At 33.4% G+C, this 20,835-nt stretch overlaps 2 protein-coding genes across 4 annotated transcripts in view; both read left to right on the top strand.

Annotated features, from left to right (window-relative positions):
• Positions 1 to 7,932, top strand: part of LOC143232384 (bile acid-sensitive ion channel-like) — a 31,333-nt gene extending 23,401 nt beyond the window's left edge. Inside the window, exons 10-11 of the mRNA XM_076467746.1 lie at positions 235 to 310; positions 7,807 to 7,932. Coding sequence (XP_076323861.1) covers positions 235 to 310; positions 7,807 to 7,932 — 202 coding nt within the window. The remainder of the gene's footprint in view (positions 1 to 234; positions 311 to 7,806) is intronic.
• A 928-nt stretch (positions 7,933 to 8,860) lies between these two features.
• The window catches only part of LOC143247095 (EF-hand domain-containing family member C2-like), a 53,682-nt gene continuing 41,707 nt past the window's right edge, over positions 8,861 to 20,835 (top strand). For all 3 annotated transcript variants that reach the window (XR_013026373.1, XM_076494565.1, XM_076494555.1), the window contains exons 1-3: positions 8,861 to 9,006; positions 14,511 to 14,645; positions 19,826 to 19,976. Coding sequence is in view for 2 of the 3 variants with exons in the window: in XM_076494565.1 (XP_076350680.1) it covers positions 8,968 to 9,006; positions 14,511 to 14,645; positions 19,826 to 19,976 (325 nt within the window). In the remaining variant the exon portion in view is untranslated. The remainder of the gene's footprint in view (positions 9,007 to 14,510; positions 14,646 to 19,825; positions 19,977 to 20,835) is intronic.

Genomic DNA, 20,835 nt, shown 5'->3' with positions numbered 1-20,835 from the left:
GAAATGAACGATTACCAAAAATAAAGTATATAACACATGAAGTTCAAGGCTCCTACTTCTGTCCCACACAAGTAAACAATTCTGTTATCACAACTTTCAAACATAATGTGTCATACAATTGGCCTAATGTAGTTCCTTATTACAGAGGACTTTACTTACATGTTTATTTTTTATAAGAAACAATATCCTTAAGGCAAATTGAAAATATTTTACTATGTTCTTTTTATTTTCTAGACAAAACTTTGTTCGAATTCAGATCCTTTTTAGCACAACAGAAAAAGTAATTTACAGTCATCGGCCCAAATATGCGGTAGGTATTTTTAGTGGATTTCTAGGATTTTTTTGAACATCAAAACCTAAATATCAAAATAGTTTAATAGGCTTAGCTCCTAGTTCAAAAATGCACTTAATGAAAGTTGCGTTAAATACTAGAAAAACACACATCAAGTTGTTAGGCTATTACTATTATCATTAACATACGTTGTACTGGTTCTCTCATAACAAAATATTATAGTCTTGTTGTTTTTGTTTGAATTTCGCGCAAAGCTACTCGAGGGCTATCTGCGCTAGCCGTCCCTAATTTAGCAGTGTAAGACTAGAGGGAAGGCGGCTAGTCATCACCACCCACCGCCAACTTTTGGGCTACTCTTTTACCAACGAATAGTAGGATTGACCATAACATTATAACGCCCCCACGGCTGAAAGGGCGAACATGTTTGGTTCGACCGGGATTCGAACACACGACCCTCGGATTACGAGTCGAACACCTTAACATACTTGGCCATACCGGGCCAATATTATCGTCAAGTTTAATTATTTCAGTACACGTGTTATCATAAAGCGTATAATAGCTAACATATAATATAATATTTTCTGTGACGTTGTTACTGGAAAATTCACAGTCAAATGTCAGCATTCAACCATGGACTTAATAAATAATTTTGTTTTCAGTTATTTTAAGCGAATGGTGTTTAATCCAGTATTAATTTAAAATAACGAGATACATACACGTTGTGTTTTGTGTCATAATTTGATTTAATTTGAATATCGCATAAAACTACACACGGGCTATCTGAACTAGCTGTTTCTAATTTGACAATGAAAAACTAGATCAGTTAGTCAACACCACCCACCGCCAACACTTGGGATACTCGTTTGCCAACGAATAGTGTGATTGACCGCACATTATAATGCCCTCACGGCTGAAAGGGTGAGCATGTTTGGTGTGACGGGGATTCGAAACCGTGATTCATAGATTGCGATTCGAGCGCCCTAACCACCTGGTCATGTGCTAATGAACATTGAGTACTTGAATATCAACATTCCGTTGCAAGAAACAAATCAGTTTTGTGCGTACTTAGATTTTAATGATAGTTAAATCAAGGTATGCATTCCAAATCCAGTTTTTTATAAAGTTTGTGATTTTTGCAACGAAATAATTGCATTTTTTTGCTGAGTAATAATCTTTATAATAATATTGATGACGTAATTATAGATTTCAAATTGGTCACTTTGTTAGCTAATATTTTTGTTGCATGAAAACCAGTGTCTGGAGGATTGTTCCTAGTCTATTAAACCGTTATATTATTAGATTATATGTGGAGGACACTATTTTTAAAGCTGTAGATCATGTACTTTATTTTTTGGAGTATTTACGTAGTAAGCATAAAAGAAACAAATTCAAGTTAAACATCAACGAAAGATAGTCTACAGTATATTTCTTCAGATATAAAATATCGCATATCATTAACGAAAACATCAAGTCTTCTTTATAAATTTATCTGCATTTATTGCTAGAAAATTTACATCAGTTTTATGACAAATGATTTGCTAACACGCAAGAAATAACATGGAAGTTTCAAAACGTTAAATGAATAAAATGTATTGCTACAAGTGTTTAAACTGGGCGTCTCTAAATTATTCTAAGATCTTAACAAAGGTCAGTGTCAGTTTTATAGGGAGATGAATTCTTTACAGTAGATGTCTGGAACTCGCTGGCGATAAATTTCAACAATAGACGAACAGCACATAATCCAATTATTTTAAAATTATATATTCAAAACAAGTCAAACGTATGTACAAAAATTCATTATACTATTAGTTATCATAGTTATATCTATAGCTTTAAATCATTGTCTCTATTCTGACAAGACAATTTATTCTCATCTATTCTGTTGTTATAATAAAAGCCTATGAAGTTCATTTTGAAATTATCAGTGTAACTGCTGGTCACCACAGTTGTATCCAGAACTTTAAACAATTGTTTCCTTTCTGTTAAGTACGGTTCACACAGGCGGGTTCAATTTCTTTAGAACACTCTTTGACAAGACAAATTACTCCCCCTTTCTCTGTTTTTGCAATATAAGATGTGAAGCTCATTTCAGAAGTCTCCCATTACAGCTAAACTCACACGTCGTCTAGCTTCACATTTACTTTCACTTTCACTGACCTACTTCCTTGTACTTATTTGGTCGCCTGTAATATACATATGTATATTAATTTATTAAATATTGCCCTAATTAGGCCTAGAACAGTCTACACACTATGATACTTTATGATGTTACAATACTCAATGAAACAACGAGAAGAACTAAGGAGGTTCTAATAAATAATGCAACAATAACAATCACCGACCGACTAATAAACTACATAATGCACGATTTGTACTTACATAAATAAAACTGCAATAAGTTATCAATCCTAAAATTACTAAATTAAACACTCGCACTTCATAACTGAACAATAACTCTCGTATTAAATTTAAATGAAAGAGTCGTATAAATATAACAATCAACGAGTAACAAACTCTCCGTATAAAAAAGCGTTTATTTATTTTCTTACATATGGTAAAAGAGTAGCCATAGAGTTATTAATAGATGGTGATGACTGTCGTCCCTTAAATATATCACTTCAAATTTAAGGACAGTTAGCGCACATAGCCCTTAAATACTGAGTTTTACACGAAATTCAACAAATAAATAAATATTTTTTACAATAACATTTTACTTTTTCTTTAAGAAGTAAATATTAGTGAGGATTCAATTTATGGATATATTCTGCAAATTAAGTTATTTTGTTTAGAATTAAGCAAAAAAGTTATATCCTCTGGAAAAGAAACAGTTATCTTGACCATAAACTCTACTGCAATTCTACTTTTAGCCCTTTAAATAAATTTCACTTATATTACTTTATCTTGTTTTTCTTTTTCCTCAAGCAAATAAAGGTAGGGTTTGCGCAATTTCTTTTTTCCACTGATTCATGCTAACTTTTAAGAGTTCTAACTCATTTAGTAAAAGTTTAATTTGTTTTCCATACGGCTCCCAGTAAATAAATTTTTGAAAGCTTAACTAAACAAATAACTTTGCGCTAGTTACTTAGATAAAAGGTTTTGTTATTACTTCTTTGTTTTGATAGATTTATTTTACTTATTTCAAGAGCAGGCTCAGAAGATAATTCTTTTTGCCATCTTTTATAATCTTTCTAAGAATACGTTTTCTTGGAGTATTTCGATATTATTACTTACATTTTTGAAACGGTAAAATGATTAACATGTGACTTATAGTTTAATTTTGTGTTTAATTATTTAAATAAGTATACTTACAGTAAACGATTTTTTTCCTCCCTTGATTATGTAGGACATTGAACTCTTTAGTTACATCGGTGGATACGTTGGCATATGGCTTGGAGTCTCTCTGGTGGCACTCTTTGAGTTCGTCGAAGACATATTCTTGATCTTTCAACACCTGTACCATAAGTGTTTCTCACAGAAATCTATCAGCAAACAATGCAACGTGACACCAACATGTGTGGTTTTACGACCTATTAAAGAAAAGGAATGGGGATCGACACCTTTTCACTATTTTGGAAGCCCCGTTTCTTTCATGTCTAAACAGTAGATATGCTGTTAACTGAGTTGGAACCTAAGCAGTTTCACCCCATAAATCAAATTTGTATTTAAAAATTATATTTCATAAAATTACGCACATTAGAGCTAATTTAAAAGCGTTTTACAGTTTACGATAAAAATTGTAGCTAAGCACGTTTCGCAATACAAATTACAATTTGAGCTAACACGAAAAGATCTGCACATTATGTTTATGCGGGTTAAATACCATTTATTCGTACTATTTCGAATATTTTTGTTTCTTAATAATATTTTCATATAGATATATATTGCATTGTGTGGTATCCATAAGAATCTGAATGGCCACAATTAATTAAACAAGACCTGTTATTTTTAACAAAGCATTTCATAATGAGACGTTGTTTAAGTAAAGCCAAACAAAACTATTGAAGTTATGTGTTAGAGGCAATACGCAATTCATATTATTTTAAAGTTACATAATGGAAAAAAATGTTTGGCAGTATTTTGGTGTGTCATTTGTTGTTGTTGTTCAACCCATTCTAAATTTGATCTTCCCATATTTTGGAACCTTAGCTAATTGAAATTTGTTTCTAACAATAAACATTCGAATCCATACAAAATTACCAAGTGTTTGTTTTGGAAAATTGACTTTTGTTTTTGAATAACAGTAACGCCATTTTATTACTTCAATTTTTAATTTTGAATATCACGAACATTTAGTTGAAATAAAGTTGTTAGGTTTTAATTATTTTGTCTCTTAATCCTAGTATTTTATGCTATTAACACAAAGCAATTTCGTTAATTTCATGTGTAACGTGTGAGAATGTTTAATCTTGTAAAAAGTCTACAAATATGATGTATTTTAGATCCATTGTATATACACCTTTGTTGAAAACCAATGCATATATTTAAAGGATATTTTCCAGAAACTTTCTTTTGATGACAAGCTATTTCATATGAAATATTGTTTGTTTATTTTGAATATTTGTACATTTATATAAGGACAAATATATCCTTACACAAGAACCTTTCTCCGCTTCTTCTCTGTCATTCGACCTTCATCTAATCTAAATGTTCTCCGAAAGGACAGAGGTAAGTTTACGAACTTTCAATGTTAAAATCCGCTGAGGACACAACAGATAGCCTAGTATGGCTTTGTTATGAAAAATACAAATAAATACATTTTGATTTGAAATCCATCACTCAGATATTTTGTACCATCCAGGAGTTTTTACACATGAATGGCTGGCCATAACAACAATGTGTATTCGGTGATGAAGATTCGAACCTGCAACCCACAAATTGCGAGTCAAACGCCCTAATCACTAGGTCATTCCAGACCTGCAGGAGCTGGCCGTTCCTAAATTTGAACTGATAGAATAGAGGAGTAGCTCACATTTATTTCCACACTAGATTATTTCACATGATGACCATAAAGCCCAGGATCAGGTCTAAGATCATTAGGGAATACACCATTCCCCCATTACCTGAATACAGTTTGCTTACTCCTAATAATTAATATTGCAATATCTGATCACAGCATGGGAAACGAATTAGGCTCTTGAAAGTCTGGTGTAGCCTGTGGACCAACTATTAGGGACCGCTCAACTACAGGGAAGGCAGCTCGTCAACAGCTCTCCTATCAAGGTGCTAAGTGCAATTTTTCTTTCATTAGATGCGAATCATAGAGTCTTAGATTCACAATCCAGCACTCTAATCATTAGTTAAAACGAATATATGTTTTAAACATTGTGAAACGCACTTCTTATAGTTGAGGTTGTTTTACTTGGTTGTTTTACCAAGCGAAGATCGGGAAGTTCGTGTGACATGTGCAAGTCGTGCATTATTTATCAAATTTGTGCAAATTAGTATGGGGTAATAAAGTAGATTGCAGCCGAAACCTATGACTGAAATATATATTCTTTGAGTGGGATAAGATAGGCTTATCATTAAGGTCCGAAATTCGTGTCATTTAGTCAATTTTGGCCAACTAGAAGGTCCGTGAGCCGATTAGAATAAGAAATAATAATTTAGTCATTCTGTTGCGTTGATTAGAACTTTAAGCATTTTTGCCATTTTACCTTGACGTATGTTTTGTCTCACAAAAATATCTTTAATGTCTCAAATGAAATATCAGGCTTTTTGAAGATCTCTGATCTATTGATAAGCATAATGAGAATTCCCTATGAAGTCTTGAATGAAAAATAAGTTCCTGGAATATACAAATGTTGAGGTCGAGGCAAACGAAGAGTGTGGCCTAGTGGCTAAAGCACTCGACTCGTAATCAAAGGGTCTCGAATTAGAATCTCCATCATACCAAACATGCTCGCCCTTTCAGCCATGAGGGCGTTATAATGTGCGGTCAATCCCACTATTTTTTCGTAAAAGTGTAGCCCAAGAGTTAGCGGTGGGTGGTGATGACTAGCTTCCTCCTCTTCATTCTTACACTGCTAAATTAAGGACGGCTAGCGCAGATAGCACTTGTGTAACTTTGCATGAAATTCAAAACAAACCAAACGAAGAGTGAAAACATTAACATATTAATGGAAAAATATTTTGCAATCCGATTGGTATTAAAATAGTAATTTCAAACCACGTTGCTTTTTTGTTTATCGGGATTAAGATAAAGATGATGTACCTTCTAAGAGCGATTTGTAATCAAAAACCGATGTTTTTAATCAAAGAGTTTTGCTTAATGTTACACATTTACAATTCTGTCTTTCTTGAAGAAAAAGTTAAACCTGGATTTGATAAAATTGAATTAACACACACACATGCATATCTATACGCATTGTGGAAGTGAACGAGTTAACCTGAAAAAGACCAAATGGAATCCATAGAAGACCAGTTAAAACTTTTGTAAAGGATCAGCTAGAATGATTTTGAATTTTGTACTGTGCTAATTACCAATTCATTTTAAAAATAATTTGAAAAACTGGTAGACCTAACTATCAGTTAGTTTTAAAGTCTGTCGTGTTATGCACAAAATGTTTTTTCAGTGAAAAATTCATTGCATATTCCACAAATTACTTTATAAATAACATTTTATAATGCATTTATCCCATGTTCTTGCGTCTATCTTATGAAAGGAAATATTTTACTACATGTTTGTTTATAATTAAGCACAAAGGTACACAGTGGGCTATCTGTGCTCTGCCCACCATCAATTTCTAGCGTTGTAAGTTTGCAGACATACTGCTGTACCTGTGGGGGGCTTTTCGAGATGTAAACATGATGACATACATTACGTTATGACTGCTATCATATCATCTCCGAAAACTTGAAACTTTTATGTGAACTCTGTCTAACATATTAGAAAAAAAAATAACTAAGAAAATGGAAAGAACAGGCACAAGCAAATTATTATGTTTTTAGCTATGTATACATTGCAACAAATACTTCATGAAATTTACAATTTCCAGAGTTTTCCATTCGCATTTCATAACGCAAATATGTTCTCAGTTAATGTTACGCGGGAATGACGTATGGCTCACGTCATTCAATGGGCTTTAATAGAATATAACTTGATGTTAAGAAACAACAAAACCTTGATTTTTGAATATGTTCATTTTGTATTAATATACAAAGTTATACCTTAATACTTTGATAAATTTCCATTCGTCAAAAACTGAAGTTTAAATTGAATCGAACAGTGGCGGCGCCAGGATATTTTCGTTGGGGAAGGGGGGGGTCAAGTAAACTGTGGAGGGGCTTCCCAAATGCCATCAATATGAAGTATAGATGGTAAATTATAATAATGTAAATACCAAGGTACATTTCAGAAAGGTGTGCTATTTTGAACTGCGTTTTCAATGGAGTTTTAATTGGAAACTCGTACTCTGATTAATAATTCATTATTACAAATTAGAAATAATCTGTTTATGAAAATATGCGTATATGTAAAAGAGTAAGTGTTTTCCATATTTTATGAATATATGTAGGTAACAATATTGGTTGGGGAGGCTGAGGGGGACTTGCCTCAAGCCACCCCAATCCCTCCTTCCTTGGTGCCGCCACTGGAACCGAAATCCACAAAAATGAGAAGACAGAATAACAACGGCTATTAAAATGAATACCAAGTTTACTAAGATGCATTAGTCTTTAAGTTACAGAATAAACTTAAACTTTAAGATTTTATTCCATAGAACATTACTTATTTCTTTTTGTTACTTTTAATATGGGTGTTAGCTTTATTTTCTAAAGAAACAGTCATATCGAAACGTGATTTTTTTTTATTGCGTTATAAGCCTTTAGACATACCCTAGAATCTCAAGGGTACTATGTTTTGGGAAGAGAAACTGCAAGTATTTATTTGCTTATAGTCACTAGAATACTTTTGTTATTCATTACCTAATTATATTTATGCCTATACTATTGATTTTCTTGAAATGGTTTATTAAAACATAAATAATGGAAAATGATTTACTTTATGGTCAGGAATGTCGAGAGTCAGCACAGGACCAGGGGCAAATATTTTCGCCGGGTCCCTTTTCACTCTCTTTTCTGACATCTTTAAGAATTGTTAAAAAGAATATGTTAAATTAGACAACAAAAAGTTCATAAGCAAGGCACAATCATAGTAGCAATAATTTTTAGATCACAGTATAAGCGTTGAAACTTTAACAAAGTAACAACGAATATTTATTAAATATATATAGTAACAACTTTAATCAGTAATAAAATTATTATTTCAATTACTCTTACAGTATCAAGCATCTATATGCAAAGAAGAGCCAAAAACTATTATTTTTATGATTAAATGAAGATATAGCCTAAAAGTGCTTTGCGGACGTTACCGCATAACTAAGTTTCATTCACCCGGAATCCTGGGTGGTTGCCATCCCCTTCCCCGTCGGCAGACCAGTCTATAATGTATATTAATATCTTCCCAAGAATACAAACAAAATTTTAATGTTTTTTGTCATAAGACAATAATAATTCAAAATGCTAATAAAATTGATCCTTTGATTGTAGAGGGCAATAGTTTGAGTTTTTAGTAACCATGGAGATTACTTGTATATATTTCTTTAAGTGTTGGCTCAATGAATAATTGTGATTACAAATTTACTATGAAGATATTAGTATACTAAAAGAAAGACGGAATGCTTCATAACGAATTTGAAAGGGAAGCCATGGCAGGGGTAAAATAAAAGTTAATTCGTTATTTTCTTACTCTATACTTAAGTTTGTATTCTTGTTTTAATTTAAATAAAGATTGTCTTAACAATAATATTAACAACATTCAATAACATGTGCTAATGAAAGATTAAAGAAAATATCAATATTTTGTGAATGACGCTTTTAAACAGAGGGCAAATCAGCTGGGCTGTAACTCAATACTAGTTCATGAACAGTTAAAAGAAGTGACATAAGAACATCATGCCATGTCTTATTTAATTGATTAGGAAGCATATTGCTTAAACATTAAATTTAAAATTAATCAGTACAAATTATGATGCACTAAGTCATCATTCATACTTTCTCTTTCAAGTACAATTTACATTGCACATCATTTAGCAAAGGTTTCCAATCATAACGTAAATGTATTATAAGAAGCAAAGATGATATTTTTGCTCTAAGATTGAGTAGGTTAAAGTTAATTAATTGCCAGTAATAACACTAGATACGTTTGTTTTTAACCCCGGTGGGTTTGAGAAACTTAATAGGAATAACCTTAGTTATTGAAGTGTTTATAATGTAGGCTTACACTTGGATATTAAGAATTTAAAAGAAACATATTGTTTAGAAAAATATTGTATTTCAAAGAAAGTAAATAATCTGTGTCCAATCATTTGTTATATACAGCTTAGGTAATGAAGACTTAAAAGTAAAACCTTTGATTTTTATCTGTGCCTTTTGTACCTTGCACAGTTAACAATGCTCTTAGCACCATGTATGATGTGCTTTCTAGCACACTACCTATGGATTCTGTTCAATCTATGTTGGTTTCTGTTGACCATGTCTATAATGTAGGGATGTTTGTCAAGTGCTGTTTAATTTTATGACTCTCATCCTACCCCTTTTTTGTTAGTTATGCCTTCTTCCCTTTACAATATATATATATATATACACATCACACACACTTTTTCCTAATTTTTGGGTTTATGCTTTATGTTTTGCCTCCTTTTTGGAGACTACATTAGTTTTCCTTGTCCTCCATGGTCTTCAGATCAGTCTGCTGCCCCTCAATGGTTAAACTATCTTTAATGGACTTTACATATATTGCATTCATTTTACTGGTTTGTGGAACATATTCCAGAACTCCTGTATGGCTCACTGGGGCACTGCATTCCCATCTTTAATATCTAACTCTGATTATTGCAGTTTCTCTCATTCATTTATATATCCCAGAAGGATTTCCTGCAGGATTCTTCTCCATCTTTACTTTTCTGTTTGCCCTCCTGTTGTCTTTAGCTTTGACCTTATAACCACAGTTTCTTTGTTAACGAGATATTTTTGGCCATGAGATCTTATTTCATGGACCATATTTTCAGACTCCTTTTCTATGGACTCCACATGTGGTCTTGTTTTTTTACATGACATATTTATTATTTTTTCAAAGTCCTGGCATCTAGTGTGTATTCAGTCCAACAATTTTCCATTCTTTCTTCTCTGGTGACATGTTTGTCCAAGTCTGCACCATGTATGCAACCTCTTTTTGTCAACCAGTTTTCTGTCATTACTTTTCCTTTTTCCTGCTGTGCCAAAGTTAATCAATTTTCTCAAAGATGTAAAGCACACCAATATCGGTTCTGGAGGCTGTCAGGTGGGATCTCATCTGTTGACTTTGTTTATCACTGGAACCATTATATATTTCATTGAGTTTTGGTCTTTTGTCATATGGTTTCTTTATCCTTTTCTTTTTCCTCCCAGGTCCAGCATGCCTGCTCCTTTCTTTCCCTTTAGGATTCCTGGCCATGCCAGGGTCTTTTTTTGCTCCCTCAAATTAATTGGTCATGTTTCAATCTGATCACTTATAGTTGTGGCTCATATTTTCATGGATGCACCTAGTCAGGATCCCCATGTTTTTCCTTTTGGATATTTTGGGCTCACGATGGTCAGATTAATTTGATATTGTACGTACATAGGATGCCTTCAGACTTCTGCTTTGTTCATTCATCTCCCTTCTACTTGACATTCAATTATTGTTCTTTAGATTGTTCCTTCCTAGCCTGCTTAACTCTGGTCTTTTTCTTGTTTCAGTTTCACTTATTCCTCTGCTACCTCTTCCATTATTCCTTCTTTGATCAATTCCAAGGAATCTACATCCCAACTTTACTGTCCTTCATCTTCACACCTGGTTACTGTCCTGTTCCTGACAGAATGATTTGAATCTTATGTTGGGTGTTGTTTCTTATTCCTCATTCCATTTGTTATTTGTTACCACATCATCTTTCCTTTTCCTGTTCTTAGCTCTTATTTTACTTTTTTGAATGCATTGGCTGCCTCTGTATTTCAGTAATTCTGAATTGTATATTCATGTTGTACTCTATTCCATTACTTTACCTCTGTTTGCATCTCTTGTATTGTGCTATTCACTTCCCCTTTCCTTCAAGGGTATTCCCTCTCCTCTTTACCTGCAGAGATCATTGGTCTTATATAGTTGCTGCAGCATCTTTTTGTTGGAGAATAATCTCACAATAATTGCTTCATAACACACTGAGTTCTTCACTCAAGGCATGATAAGAATGGGTAGTTATTTCTGTCTGTTTTACTCCTCTAATCTATGGGTGGTATGGTCTGGTTTTCAAAAGGGAGTTTCATGGTCACCCATTGTACTGTCTCTAGTAACAAGGTCCTTCAGACTCCCCAGTGTGCTATTTCTTCTCTTCTTCAACTTGAGTACAGGAGTCCTTGCCACTTTCCAGTTTCAAGTTACTGGAGTGTGAACCATGGAGGCTCTCTCATGGATGGGTTCCACAGAGATGACTATAACTTTTCAGTTGAGAGTAAAGCAGTGTAAAATAAAGCACAAAAATATGTGGCCCTCACTGGTGTTACATGTACAGATTTAGTGTGCTCATTTTACCCTTTTATGATGCCAATTCCTTGTAAAGGAGGTTTAGGACTGAGTGAACTAATCCTTACATTTTTTACACTAGTTGCATCCATATTACATTTGCACATGTGGAATAGATCCTTATCTTGTTCTCACAGGATATTGGTTACCTGGAGAAGAGGTTTTGTACTAGAGTGAATAGGTCTGCATAAGTCTTCACATGAGTAGAAACATTTTGGAATTGGTGTAGATTGTAATCCCCAGTTTCTGGGTTTGAAGTGAAGTAGGCATGTTCCTCATCTTACCCTCACGAGATGTCAGTTTCTCATAGAGGTGGTACCAGAAGATGTTTACCTGCCATGTAAGCTCCACCACTTTAGCCACATGTTTTCTGCCCTTGTGTTTTATGAATTATACACAAGGCCAAAGAGTATTTCAGAAGTGGTGTGTTGCCCCCACTTTTTTTCTCATGATAAGAGATATCCTTTGGAAACTTTCATGGCTATCTATGTTTCTCTTTTGTACCAGTCCCTCTTCCATATCAAAGAACTGGAAGTTATAATTTTCCTTTGCTGAAAACGTACTTCCAATAGGTATTTACCTTCTGTTACACTTTGAAGAGAGGGTTAGGTAGGAGAGTGTAGAGGGAGCCATATGCATATTCATGCTGCTGTTAGGTACCAAGTGACACATGATGATTTGCATCAGAGACAAAAAGTCATGAAGCTGCTTAAGCAACTTACAGAGTTGCTGAAATTAAGCAACTTTTTAAAATATATATTATGTATTTTGTATAAAATTCCCATTGTTTTCCAATCAACTTGATAGTCAGATTCTCTCTTATGGAGGAAAATGGCATTGTGTGTGTGTTACTCTATTTAAAGACTTTTCTTTTGTTAAGCTAAGAATCTTGTGTACACTTATTGTGGTTTCACCTACATAAGTTTTCTCACAGGATTGACATGATATAATATAAATGCTTTGTTTTTTTATGTCTGTGTGTTGTTCTATATGAAGTTATTTTTAATAGGTTTTGCATATTTGTCAATATAACAAGAATGGTGGTGTAGATTATAATTGTACTGACCTTTTTCATTTGGATATGTCAATAATATTTTGAGAAACAAGTTATGGTGTGAATTATAAGTGTATTGACATTTGTTCACATAGATATAGATATTCATTTTTAATTTATGATATGGTTGAAGAAGGTTAAGGATGCCTCTCCCCAAAAAAAAAAATCTTAAAGTTGGCACTTGTGTATTTACCCATAACAAGTTTTTATTTTATTTTATATGTGGAACCTATGATGAGTATCTTTTGTTTCAGAAAGCTTTACAGGTTAATTAAATAAATTTAAGAAGTAGATAGAAAATTGCCCTTATAAAAACAAAAGGGGGTGTTCCAAGATGTGTACAGTCAGGGAAAGAATGTTTAATATCAAGGAATGTTTTAATGTATTATTTTCCTTACCCAGTAATCAGTAACAAAATGGCATTGGCTAATTACTGTGTCTAGTATATAAGCTGAATAATTAATTTAAAGTATTTAGTGCGATGATTTCTGAGTATAATGACTGATCAAGGAAACTTAGAAAAAGTCAGGAAATTTATTTTTAAAATTATATATTCTCTCTATTTTAGAAATGTAACCAATGGTTTCCTTTGGAAGTCTGTTTTAATTTTTTCTTTATTTTAAGGATCTGCTTAGGGACTTATTGTGTATATAAATGATTATATGCACTTGTGATGTGGAAAAGAGAAGGATATAGATGTTATTGTTGGTAAAATATAAGACATTCAGTTTAGTGGCTGGTAGATAGAAAAAATCAAATAGGTTTCAGAATTCTATTTTTGTATGAATTTTAAAATATGGTTCCAAGTGGTTATTGTAACCTTGTATAAGATAACACCTCATCTGAGTACAGTGTATAGGTTTGGTTTCATAATACAATAAAGTTATCAATAGAACACAAAAATGAACTATTACAATGATCCTTGATCTTAGAAATTTAACCTGTGATGAAGTTTATGCTCAGATTTCCAGAACTTGTTATAAGATATTTTTATGTATTAGTGGATTCCAATGTTAACATTATTGAAGGTTTTAGAAAACATCCTTTTAGGAGTCTATTTCAAAAGTGGAGAAGAAAGGCCTGATGTAAAAGCAAAATTAATAAGAGATAATAGTAGTGGAACCAAATGAACTCTTTTGTATGTGATAAAAATTTTTGGTTACAGTTATAGATTCATGGGGTGATTTTTCTGATCCTTTAGATACTGTATAGAGTTATTTTTAATTATTTTAAACTTGTTAGACAGATATATGAATGTGAAGGCCTTGGGCAAAATTTATACATTTAATTAGGCTTTGATATCATTTATACATTTAATTTGGCTTTGATATGTTTGGTTGATTATTTTATTGGTGAGATGAAGAGTGACCTCAAAGAAGAGAATGTGTGTTTATTGCCTTCCTGTTCATAATACATACATGCTTAAAGAGCAAAATACTATCTGTACATTTATGATGTGAGTCTACAGAATGAGAAAATTATGATACCGATTTGTTTAACATCATAATATATCAAATACATATTTTATGTGTTAATGCTTAATATGTCTGTATTTATTCATATTACAACAGATTTATGAGCCCAGCCATCACAAAAAGCAGCATTTTGGATTTGTCAAGAGTGTTCCTTTTGTTTCAAGTGACAGAGATGTTAATAAGTCCAATTTCTGTGGAAGACATGATGCATGGAGATATTTTGACAAGCAGGTGAAACCCATTTCATTTATGTGGTACAGTTTCAAGAAAATGAAATGCTTGAAAATATTATTTTCTGGATTCTAAAATACATGTGGTATTAGATCCTTTATTCCTGCCTATAATAATTTCATGTCAATTATACTTAATTATTCCATCAAAGTAGGCAGGAGAAATGAAAGCATCTGGTCCATCAGTGACATTAATATTAAGTAACAAAAAGTCAGCAAAGCAATATAATTCTAAAACAAACTTATGCCTTTATAATTATTACTCAACTTCTAGGGTTTCTTCCTTCACCAATCTAAGCACTGATCTATTTTTTTCTTGTATGCTTCAGTTTTACTAGACCCCTTCAATTGCCCTTAGCAATATTTATCCTGTAACACTCTTCACCTGTGTTAGTGCATCCTCTATCCTAGTCCTTTATATAAACACCTTATTCAGATAATGTTATCACTTTTTCTCAATAAAGTATTTAGGATTGGGTTTCTCTAAGAAAGTACAAAGACTTCAACCTTTTGATTCATTGGAACCCAGAATAAATTCTGTTCTTATCAAAGAGGCTCCTTCACTTTAGCAGACTGTTACTAGGGAGGTTTGTTGGAGGATGGTTACAACATTTTTTGGGCATAAGGAATTCTTTTATTACAGATCCATGGGTATTCCAGGTGCTCGCATTGGAGTTGGTCATTCAGTTTTCATCTCCACCACTATTATTCCCTTGATCTGTATTGTTTCTACCTCCATTAGAACCTTGTATTTTGGACCTTCATTCCATGACTATAAATGAATTATTGATTCAGGGAGCAATAGAAAGAGTTGACCTAGTTCTTTTGGGATTTTATTCCTGTTTATTTGTTGTGCTCAAGACGATGGGAGATTGGTGTCTGATCACTGATTTTTCTCTTCTTAACCAATCCGTAGATCCTCCCAGGCTCATAAAAGAGTCACTCCTCACCTAAAATTGGCATTTTTAATCAGGTTGTGGATGACCAAGTTCAGTGTTGCCTGATTTTCTTAGTAAAGCCATCCTGCTGCTATTTACATCTTGTGTAAAATGGTCAGGTACTGCAATTCAAAGCTGAACCCTTTGGACTAGGATCTTTGCCATATATGTTCTGCAAAATAATATGAGCCTTTTCTTTTCTCCATAATGTTTTAGTATTGTGCACACACTATTATGTGTTTGATTTATTACTCTTGGCACTATCTACTCAGATTCTTCTTTTAGCAGCCACCAAGGCAGGATTTATTATCAGAGCCAAGAAATACATTCTTGTGCCAACTCAGTACATTATCCATCTGAGTGTCTTTATCAACATGAATCTAATTTGAGATCAGTCAAATCCCACCTGGCTCAATGCTATTGAATGGGCAGTCAAACTCCTACTCACATCTCCTTCTCCCACTGAGTGGATAGCTTTTTCTGTTTTTGGAGATGTAGGCATACTTTGAATTTCTTATTCCTTTGGAACAGACACACATGAGATCCCTACATGAATATTGATCCAATGGATCACCCAGTATCCTTCAAGATCAACATCTTAGATTTTCAGCAGAGATTAGATCAGAACAGTACTGCAGTTGATGTTCCTCTACTATCACCTCATCCTGAGATCCATCTCTTCACAGATGCCTTAGTTCAGGGATGAGGTGCATACATCACCAGTCAGAAATTTCAGCACTTATGGATAGGCAATAAATCTTCCTTCTACATCAATATTTTAGATCTTGTCACTTGTCAGAGGGAAATGTCTCAATGTCTAGAATTTTAAAAGAAAAATTAACATGCTTTTCTTTGAAAGTTCCATGGTGGTATCTTATATTTCCCATCAAGGGGACACTTGATCATGGTAGCTTTGTGTTCAAACATTGGATCTTCTTTATTGGACTCACTCCTTTATATTAGCCTCGTAGCTTGCCATGTTCCAGGGGTGATGAGTTTGGTAGGAGATCATTTGTCTCAACATAACTGGATTCCCCTGACTGAATGAATGCTACATCAAGAGGTTTTCTGGCATATTTGCTCCTTGTTCAGGACACTGATATTTGATACATTTGTCACTCATTGGAACTCTCAACTATAGACATTTTGGCTATCACTACCTCACACTTAGGCATTGGCAACAGATGCATTCAGTCAGGACTGGAAGGATTGCATCCCCTATGTCTTTCTTCCAATTTATCTGATATCCAGGGTTCTGGCTATATTTTGATCCACCCCTTGTCAGGTGCTGTTGGAAGCCACAGATTGGTTGGCTCAATCATAGTTTCCTCTTCTTCAGTATCTTCATGAATGCCCACCAATGTTGAGGCAACCCTGATACAAGATTATATACACCCAGACATGATGATGCTCAAGCTTCACACATTGAAGTTATATGGTCTTTTGTGCAACATCAGAGTTTAGCTTCTAAAGTTGCCATATATTTGTCTCACTATTTTCATAGAGTCACTGTAGCAGTTATCAAAGGCAATGGCATACTTATCAACAATAGTGTCTTATGAGGAAATAGAATTCACTTTGCTCAAATATGCCAACTGTAACTCATTTTTTGACCTAGCTTTGTGACAAAACACCATCTACAATTGTCTTATATAACACAGCCTTATTAATTACATTTTGATATTCAAAAGTTAAGAAATTATTTGAGTTCACAGTTCTATCCAGCCTTATTAAGTCTTTTCATGTCCTTTGCCCCAAAAGACCTTTCAGTTACTAGTATATTAAGGTGATATTACATGCTTTGTCTTGACATACATTTAAACCATTAGCCTTATGTGCCATATATCACTGTATCCTTAAAGTTTATCTATTGTTGTTACTGGCCTGTGGATGTTGTAGGTCAAAGTTGTTTGCACTGCATGTGCACAGGACTCTTTCACTCTGTGTCCTTCTACACTGAGATAGGTACTTCTTATCTAAGCCTCTGGCAGCAAGAGAAGGGGATAAATTCTCACCAATTCATTTGCCTGCTATTACTCACATCTGAGGCTGGTTGGTTCCTGATTGCTTTTTATGCTCAGTCTAGGACCCTTAAGTGGTATATGGCTTATACTATCTCCTTTTGAGGGGTAGGCACTGATGTTTTATTCATTAGGATGCTTTTGTTTACTGTAAGATATCTCTGTTTACCTTGATGAGCTGGGTTCAAATATTGATCCATATTGTTTATTCTGGGCTCTCTTTGCAGGTAAGGAAATTTCTGTGAGTTTCATTGCATCAAATTTGTTAGCTGCCAGGTTGAAATGCACACTAAAGGACATCATACAGGCTGTTATGTGGATTTCTTCTGACACTTTTATAGTTACATTATTTGCATGATCTGGCAGTTTTCTCCTCTGAATGTTTTTAACTACCACCTATGACCATTTTGACTACATCAACTAGATTATAATGAGTGGTATTTTTTTAACCCCTTTTGTTCCTTTACTTAACAGGGTCCCTTACCTCTCTTTTTTTCACTGGATCCAACTCTATGGCGAGATTTTCCCAGGTAGGCATGCTTTTATCAAACCAATTCCACACTAGCAACCACTAATTCCATATACTTTTTAGAAGTTGCAAGAGGCTCTGTAGAAATGGAGTGTTACATAAGACCACCTAGAGGCTGACTGGGTAGTATTACTGTAATATGAGGGACTGCCACTCATGGACTGTCATGAGTAAAGCATAAGGGGATCATGCCTGTCCAAGATTTTTTTGGGGTTGAATAAATCAGGGTGGGTCTGTTTTATAAATTTAGAGAACTTGGTTTACCTTTTGCACTATTCCTCAGGACTCTCCAATGCCCATTACCCCCCAGATTCTAGTAGTGGAGCTTCAGAGTCCTTACCAAACCCAATTTCCAGTCATTGTTGTTGTAGATGGAGGATTTTCTTTCACTCTTGGAGAAGAGGGTGAAATTATGAGCCCTACTATCAAGGTTCCTGGATGTTTTTCACAGAATGTTGGTAGGAATGGCACAAGCCTATGCAGGAACCTATTCATAATAACAGTTCAGATTTGATGCTAGGCTATCTGGCTGGAGAAGGGGGTGCAATGCCCTCCTTTTTTATCAATATCAGCTCAGTATATTGTTAATGGAAAGGGTTCACTGTCTTCTCATAATTCAAAAATGGAGTGGCTCTATTCTGGGTCATTGTTTGAGTACAGTTGTTTCATGTCCTTGGAGGCAAGTGCAACATACCTTTCTCAAACAGTTAAGGAGTGAGGATAAATGTTTATAAGTTCAAACCAAATTAGTTCTTTCCAAAGCCATTCAATAACAGTGATAATAAACGTTAAAACAAAAGAAAAACAATTTGTTGACGTAACACCATTTTTATATGTTCTTTCATATTGTAAATGCTTGATGCTGTAACCTTAATGTCACAGTTGCATACTTTTCATCTAGTATATCTTTTTCCTAGACTGGACTTTGCAGTTATTCTCTGCAAAATTCACTCCTTCATGAACTCTTACACTTTGTTAGGATTTTACCTTCTTACAGAAAATCACCATTTTGGAAGAAAAAAGTTGTGACTTTCATACAATTTTTAATGTCCAATGATGTGGTGGTGTATTTCTGGAAGGAGCTGAAAAGGACCAGAAAGCATAATAAATATTTGAATAATAAGGGCTAACTTTAAGTTTCTTAGTGTTTAACTTGGTGGATTGGATGACCCATGGACCAAAATATCTCTTGTTTTTTAATGTTGTGTGAATTTAAGACAAAGAATCTACTGCATCAAATAAAATAACTTGAATCTACATGACATTGAATCTATAGGAAGCAATAGTATGACTGCAGGCATTTTAAAGTAATAAAAATGTAATTATTGTGGACAGTGTTGAACTTGACAGGTATACCTGAGTAAGTTTGCAGAATTTTCTATAGCTTGCTTTGGTAAATAATTATTTTTGAAAAATATTACATGTTTTTATCTTTCAGTTGCATTGTTTCTTTAAATAGTACTTTTTTTCTACATATTTTTCAAATCAATGTAAAAGACAGTTTTATATAAACATATATCATCATTTAGAGTATGTAAAACACAATCTTCTTCATCAAAATTATATAAAGTGAAGAGATAAAATATTTACTTCTTTTGTTGTATCTTATTGCAGTATTACAAGAATGTGTAATTTTTAAGTTTTATTAAACTATAAATTGTTATAACTATTTTAATAAATCTTTGTATTCCAGATTTTATGCTTCTATGGATATTTCACTGAACCTATTTATGAAAGTCAGGAGGAAACATACAGAGTTCGGAAATGTAAGATATACTATTATTTGGAAGATGATACTATGCAAGTTGTTGAACCTCCTGTTTCTAATAGCTGTATGACACAAGGTAAATTTTTATTTGATATTATTCTATGTTCTCAATATTCACTTCACAAGTTTTTGATCTGATGCATAATGAAAGCTGCATTCCGTTTGAATCATACCTGAAAGCTATGCTATGAAAATAGATATGTGATTTATTGTTGGAATATATCTTTCAGGAAAATTATCAAATTTTAATTAAGTTAGCCTGTTATTCTTAAAATGTGTTATGCTTGTTGATATGTTTCAAAAGTTTGAAGTTAGAGTTGATCATTTTAGACAATAATCTTACTCATGATAGTTGTTCTGGTTGTTGAAAGAAAATGTTGCACGTAGGTTTTGTACAAGTGTGTTAGGTAAAGAAAGGTATAACCTCCAAACCTTACTTGTCAGTTGAGACCTTTTTGTAAATATCTGAAGTAGCTAGTGATTTTTATATTCAATCAAAGTAGGTTCCATTTGTATTTTGTGTATTTTTTGCTTTCAATTGTGCTATTATTAGTATGTTTTCATTTAATTGAAGAAGCTACACAAATGTGAAGATTTGAAGAATGCATAAGATAAGATCTAATAATAACATTAAGTTACTTGAAATAAAGGTATATATTTATGAGATTTTGACTTTCTTAGTGTAGTCACTTTTCCTCAGTCTTATCAATGCTTATACATTTTAGAGTTGGTTAGTGGTGAAGAATGTGTAATAATAACATGACTTAATGTTAAATAAAAGAATTATATACAAGGAGAAATTGAGAATTGTTTTAGGATATTCAGTATGATAAGCTCCTTTAGTATAAGAATAGTATAAATACACTGTAGTGACCCAGTGTCACTACATCTCAAGAAATACGTATGAGATTTCTTACAGTAATAATAATAATAAT

Source organism: Tachypleus tridentatus, chromosome 1 (genome assembly GCF_004210375.1).
Source record: "Tachypleus tridentatus isolate NWPU-2018 chromosome 1, ASM421037v1, whole genome shotgun sequence".
Taxonomy (NCBI): domain Eukaryota; kingdom Metazoa; phylum Arthropoda; class Merostomata; order Xiphosura; family Limulidae; genus Tachypleus; species Tachypleus tridentatus.
The sequence above is the reverse complement of the archived record's forward strand: the minus strand, read 5'-3'. Positions and strand labels throughout refer to the sequence as shown.